Source organism: Microtus ochrogaster, chromosome 5 (genome assembly GCF_000317375.1).
Source record: "Microtus ochrogaster isolate Prairie Vole_2 chromosome 5, MicOch1.0, whole genome shotgun sequence".
Taxonomy (NCBI): domain Eukaryota; kingdom Metazoa; phylum Chordata; class Mammalia; order Rodentia; family Cricetidae; genus Microtus; species Microtus ochrogaster.
The window spans coordinates 31,923,009-31,929,965 of NC_022012.1; the positions used below are offsets into that span (position 1 = coordinate 31,923,009).

Genomic DNA, 6,957 nt, shown 5'->3' on the forward strand with positions numbered 1-6,957 from the left:
ACCTTGAGACAAACATTTCTAAGAGTGTAAAGGTGACATCTCCATCAAATTTCTTCACTTGGAGCTCAAGCAATTCTACATAAGCAGAGCTAGAGTGTAAGAGCCAGAGTGGGTATTGGAAAGCAGAACAAGGTACACTAACTCTATCGAGCAAAGTACATAGGAACTCACAAAGACTGAAAAAGCAAGCACAGGGCCAACAAAAGTCTGCACCAGGTCTTCTACATACATGTTCTAGGTGTCATTTAGCATTTCTACGGAACGCCTGCATGTATGAAAAAATGGGTCTCTGATTCTCATGACTATATTTGAAGATCTTTTTCTCTTGTTGTTTTGTATTCTCCAATTTCAATGTGAGGTTTATCTTGTTACGTCTTCTTTTGTTATGTTTGGTTGTTATCTCTTAGAAGTCTGCTCTTTTCTAATGAGTGACAGAAAGGAAGTATATTTGGAAGGCAGGGCAGGTGAGGAGGAGCTAGGAATGAGTTGAGGGAAAAGAAACTATAATCTGGAAATATATTTAAAAAGAAAACAACTTATTCTATCAAAAAAAATCAACAGAAAATTAATAAGTGAATAAGTTCAGTGGGTAAGAACAGTTTCTGCATAAGTGTGAGGTTCAGAGACTTAATCCAAAATACCAAAATTAAAAGAATGGATGTAATATTTATTAAAAAACAAGTTAGATACAAAATTTATGTACTAATACATTTATAGTAAAAAATATCATCTCTTGGGTGAAAATTAAAGTTTAGTAGATAATTTATTATTTCAACAGCAAAAATAGAAAAGGATTAATTGATCAAGAAGAAATATAGATAGCCTAGGAATCATTCAAATTATCTATACATAATGGGTTAAACTTTTGATTTTTAATGTTTACTGTTTTAAATTGACACTTTAAGTTTATCCAGGACAAACTGCTTGGAAATTTTTTTACGAAATTTAGTTTTATATATCATCTTAATCTCAAAAAAAAAATGCACCTAGTGGTGCACAATGCTTTGGTGCACAATTTTCTTATTGTTAGTAGTACCCATGGAATGCCTTAAAATAGAAACAAAAATACTTTTTTTGATAACTGTTGCTTGGGATCATGGAAATAGATATTAGTAGGAAGGGGAAAGGGTCCAAGGACATTTATTATTTTCTGTTCCACTCTGTAGACAGTACCACAGGATAATATCTACTTGAAATTTAAATAGTGCTGAAATTGAGGAAGTTAATTTATTTGAACAAGAATCTGGAATAAAGGGTAGCTAAGACTTATCAGCCACTGTTCAGATAACCAATAGAGTTCTAATACCCTTTACAAATCATTTTATTGAATCACAAGTGAGATATCTCTTTTATTTAACATTATGACTGTATATTTTTGTAGGACTAAGAATGAAACACAGATTTGCATGTTCTAGGAAAGAATTCAACACTGATACAAAATCAAATAATTTTTGAGTCTATTTTAAAATTATATTTAAACAAGTGTCAGAGAAATCTGCAGTTCTGTAGTTACAAATTATAAAATATGGATTTAAACTTATATTGACCTAAAATCCTTCTTATACTAAACTTTTCTACAGCATTTCTCATTGGTCTAATGTTTATTACTCAAATCATAAGAAAGTTACAAATGGCAAGTGGCCATGTCCCTGGATATTTCTCTTTCAAGTTGTACAAAGCATAATGAGCATAATGAGAAAAGGGACCAATAAGAACTCTGCCCTGATAATCAGGTACTCCTGCTGGGAAATGATATTATCTCTGAACCTCCATCACTAGTTATGACACTGGATACAAACATAAGCTAAGCTATGTCTACCCTCAAGAGTTCATCCAATGTGGGGAAAAGTCCTGTAGCAAAGAGAACAATTTCCTGGCTTTCTAATGAATTTTCTAAATATCTTGTTTTTAAGATGCATATTCCTATTTAAGTCAAGGAATATGAGATTCTTAGAAAATATTGATTTTTCTTTTTATATGTTAAAATAAATTTCTGATGAACTTCTCAAATACAGATGATGTTAGTTCACCCACAATACTCCTAGAGTAGAAGAGGCCTGTCTTATTGATGACTATAACCTAAATCATTATTGTTAATTGTAGCCCTCTCAAAACAGTGAATAGCAAGACATCATGAGTTCTGAGAGAAGGTAGGGTTGGAAAAAATCAAGGTGAGCAGTAAATAATTTTACCTTGCCCAAATCCCTACAGATAACTTACATGTTACTGTTTTCTGCGCCAATTCCCTGTAATGTCTAGCAAAACAGAGGAAATAATGTTCAGAGACATTGGAGTACTATATGGATCTCCTGTGGATACATGCAAATAAAATTGGTGTGAGGAAAGAGGAAATGGTGCTTTCTCATGAACAAAGAAAAACAGTTGTGTTATTTGTGTATCCTGCTGTGTTGTTTGTATGTCCTATTGTATGTTCACTAAACCCCAAGTTAGGAAGCAGTAACTCCAGTTCATCCTCTGGAATCAAAGATAGGTTATTTGTTAATGTCCCTTTCTACTCCTTTTATTACAGATGCAACCTGTGAAGCAAATGGCTATAAAAAGTAACTCTTCAGTGACTGAGTTCATTCTTATGGGATTAACAGATCAACCAGGTCTCCAGTTGCCCCTGTTCATCTTCTTCTTGTTAAACTACATAGCCACTGTGGTGGGAAACCTGAGCTTAATGAATCTCATTTGTCTGAATTCACATCTTCACACTCCCATGTACTTTTTCATCTTCAATCTCTCCTGCATTGATTTCTGTTATTCATTTGTTTGTACTCCAAAACTGCTGATGAGTTTTGTTTCAGAGAAGAACACCATCTCTTTTAAAGGATGCATGAGTCAGCTGTTTTTCTTCTGTTTTTTTTGTGAATTCTGAGTGTTATGTATTGACAGCCATGGCTTATGATCGCTATGTGGCCATCTGTCAGCCCCTCCAGTATACAACTATCATGTCCCCTAAGATATGTTGTCTGCTGATGTTTGGCTCTTACCTGATGGGTTTTGCTGGGGCCATGGTTCACACAGGGTTTATGATCAGGCTCAGCTTTTGTGATTCTATCATAATCAACCACTACATGTGTGACATCTTCCCTCTCCTTCAGCTCTCCTGCAGTAGCACCTATGTCAATGAGCTTGTGAGTTCTGCTGTAGTTGGGACAATTCTCATTTTATCTAGCATCATTATTTTAGTCTCATATGCCATGATCCTTTCCAATATCATTCATATGTCATCAGGTAAGGCTTGGTCCAAAGCCTTGGGCACCTGTGGGTCTCACATCATAACTGTTAGTCTCTTTTATGGATCTGGGCTGCTTGCTTATGTCAAGCCAGCATCTGCTGAGTCTGTGGGCCACGGAAAAATTTTTTCAGTGTTTTATACTCTTGTGATCCCCATGCTGAATCCTCTCATTTACAGCCTCAGGAACAAAGATGTCAAAGATGCTGTGAAGAAAACCATGAAGAGAATCACAAGCTGAGTAACAGTGATGGTTCCTTAACATTATGCAATGCTTTACCATGTCCTGTCTTCTTTGTCTTTCTCAATTAATTTTTTCTGCTTTCTTCTCCTCTCCATAGAATCTGGAGAAGATTTATACTGGAATTCTTCAACTTGTCACTATTAGATATAATAGTGTCTATTGGTGTCTATTTTTTTCCAATTTGAACTGTTTTTAGTTTTATTATGGCTCCAAAATATTGGTCATTGCCTATATCAGATCAAGATCCTGTTCCTCTATCTTTCAGTTCTTATACTGAACTGTACTATGAGGAATTTTGTTGTGTGACTCCTTTTGATGTAAATTCATGGACTGTGTTCTTTATGTCCTGCTTTTTTCTTTCTTTATTTCTAATACAATTTTGGTTTTCTTTGCTTGCTTCCTAGACAACAGAGATTTTCATTAACTAAATAAGATGAGATAAGAGAGGACAAAAATATAGATACAGCATAGTTATCAAATTTTCAAGATTATTTGATATCCTTCAGAAAGATTTTCTTATCCTAGACTTGTAGTCTTAAATCTATAATGAAATTCTAAACTATAGTTTAATAACATGTGATTATTAGTTCTCCGAGGATGTAATCAACCTAGTCTTTCTAATCGACCCCCGCAATACACAGAAAATCTGATATTTGGTTTTGAATAGAACTAAAATTGTTACTGTCTTCTGATATATGGATTGGTCTGTGATGGTTTTAAAAAATGACATAATCACATTTCTGCCTTAAGAATAAGATCATTATTGCCTCTGTGGTATATAAACTTAATCATGTAATTTTGCATAAGCAATCTATTTTCTTCCTCTAAAATCAAAACCATAGTTGAGTTTAAGGTTTAGGAATTACATAAATCTATGCTTTTGTTTGAATTAATTCTCAAAGACAAAAATAATATGTATATTTATATTACTATTTTTACATGCATCTGTTATCTGAATAAGGAAATATTTATGAATTTTTAAGGCCACAAAGCTTATGGATCAGACTAGATTCACACCCATTATACATTTGATGAAGAAATGCAAGGGCTTATAATTGTGAGAAAAAGAGGCAAATTCTCTAAAGTGTTGTTTCATAGTTACTTCAGATGTTGGGATTCTGTCAGAAAGTAGTCTCAGCCTTGATGCAAAAATTTCAGATTCAATTTGAAAAATATACACATTTCTACAGAAACCTCTCTTTAAAAAGCTTCAGGCATGGGATAGAAGTAACAAATATTTTCATCTTTTTTAAGATTAGGTTCAGTTTTCTAGGTTGTTGGAAAGAGTAGGTTGAGTAAACTTTTCTGATGAGTTATATTCCCTTAGTTAAAGGAGCCTGCTGCATGTCACACATGTTTTTGTAGAGAAAAATGACTTGCCAGAACACAGAAAAAATTGTAGTATATAGCATTCAGGACCTGAATCAGTTTAGAACACGTGGTACTCCATGTATATGAAAAGAGTTTTTCTTGGTTCACAAGAATAAACTTCCAGTTATTCTACTTAGAAGACCAACTACAGACTTAAGAAATGATTAAGCACAAGTCAAACCTGGTGAAACAATGAGTTTGTTGTGGTCTGTCACAGGGTATAACAAGAATATGAGACCCTCAGTTATAACTGCATAGCAGATTAGCCCTAGCTATCATGGCAATGTCTCACTATGTCCCATTAGTGATAAGCTGTAGCCATCATGGTCAATGACTTACCAAGGTTCCATCAATTATAAGCCCTACTCATCATGATCAAGAACTCACTAAAGTCCCATCATTGAGAATCTCTCAGTTCTACACGGAGTCTGCTTTTCTTCAGGGACCATTTACTGGTAATGCATTCTTGAGGCAGAGCTTTGTGAATATTGTGAGCTAACTGAATTTTAGCAACCTTACCCTTCCCATCAGGGGAGACTGATTCAGTTCCAAGGCAATAGCATAAAAACAGTGATTATTTCTTGCTTGGAGTAAGAGAGATTTTTAAATTGTGATTCTTTAATTTATGTAGATCAAAATACTTGAAAAGTTCTAAAATATTTGTTTGAATATATAGGCTGAGAAATCATTATACTAGTTAATCTTTCAATCAATATGAATAAAACTATTTGTAATAGAGTTACTCAATTTTTATTTATTATAACATTTATATGATTATCAAATGTGTTTAACATTGACTTCTCATGGATAGGCAAAGTTTTTATGTTTCTTTTTTGCTTCATCTTTGTGGCATGTGAATAATCAGATTTGTCAAGATGGTTTGAAATCTACTCATATAGAAATATTTTAGTAGACATATAATGTTTCTTAAGGACACGGGGTCAGTTGTGTAAAACAAACCTAAAATGCACTTAACTACAAAATAAACATGGTTCAAACATGAACATAAGTTCAAGAAACAAAGAATCATTTGAGTATTCTTTTCTAGTCAGCAGCTTAACTTGGTGGAGAACAAACCAGAATACAGCCTGGCTAAGTTTGTAATGAAAACTGAGTTTATTTATTTATTTAATTCTATCTACACATGTGTCCGGTGTTTATAAGAATGTGTGCACACATGTAGTGTACATGTGCATGCGGATGCCTGAGTCTTTCTTCATCACTCCCACTGATTCACTGAGCTATGATCCTTCAGTTGACTGCACAGTTTATCAATATAACTAGTCTAGATAGCCAGCTTGCTCCAAGGATTCTTTGTCTCTATGTTCTGAGTGCTGCAATTACAGGCAGAACAAGATACCTGCCTATGGATATTGTTATATAGATACTCAGTTTGATCTTCTGTTTTCAATCTTAGGTAGGAAGTGTTTTAGTGCTTTATTAATTGAGCTATCGCCTCAGAATAGTAGGCTTACTTCAAAAACATTGCTTTCATTGATGTAGAAGATTAAATGATTTAGCATTTAAATTAAATTCATATTTAATAATGTTTGTTACTAAAATTAATACATACTACATATTATTTTTTAAGTGTTTTAATTAACTATATAGTTTTCTCCACTCCTCTTCCTTCTTATTCACTCCCCTCCTACCCTCTCCTGTCGTCTCCATGCTCCAAATTTACTCAGGAGGTTTTGTTTTTCCTATATCCCAACTACATAATGTTTTTAAAAATTAACATAGTAAGTCAATTATTGATAAAATAATGAAAAGCTTATTTGGCAATTACTGACCGCTTGTGGTGTAAAAGTTTATTAAAAATTTGTATAGAACAAGAAGTAGGATCAAAACCCAGTGCCATTGTCCTTGGCTCCTCAGCACCCCTCATTGTCCACCATATTCAGAGAGTCCGGGTTTATCCCCTGCTTTTCCGTCACAGTCCAGCTGGCCTTGGTGAGCTCCCAATAGATCAGCCCCACTGTCTCCGTGGGTGGGTGCACCCCTCCTGGTCCTGACTTCCTTGCTCATCTTCTCCCTCCTTCTGTTCCTCATTGGGACTTTGGGAGCTCAGTCCAGTGCTCCAGTGTGGGTCTCTGTCTCT

General features: G+C 34.4%; 1 protein-coding gene across 1 annotated transcript; it reads left to right on the forward strand.

The window, feature by feature from the left end:
* Positions 1–2,524: 2,524 nt before the first annotated feature.
* On the forward strand, positions 2,525–3,482 carry LOC102001971 (olfactory receptor 143-like). The gene is given in 2 exon segments (XM_026779439.1): positions 2,525–2,863; positions 2,865–3,482. Coding segments are annotated over 2 exon segments (951 nt in total). The 5' UTR covers positions 2,525–2,530.
* The last annotated feature ends 3,475 nt before the right edge of the window (positions 3,483–6,957 follow it).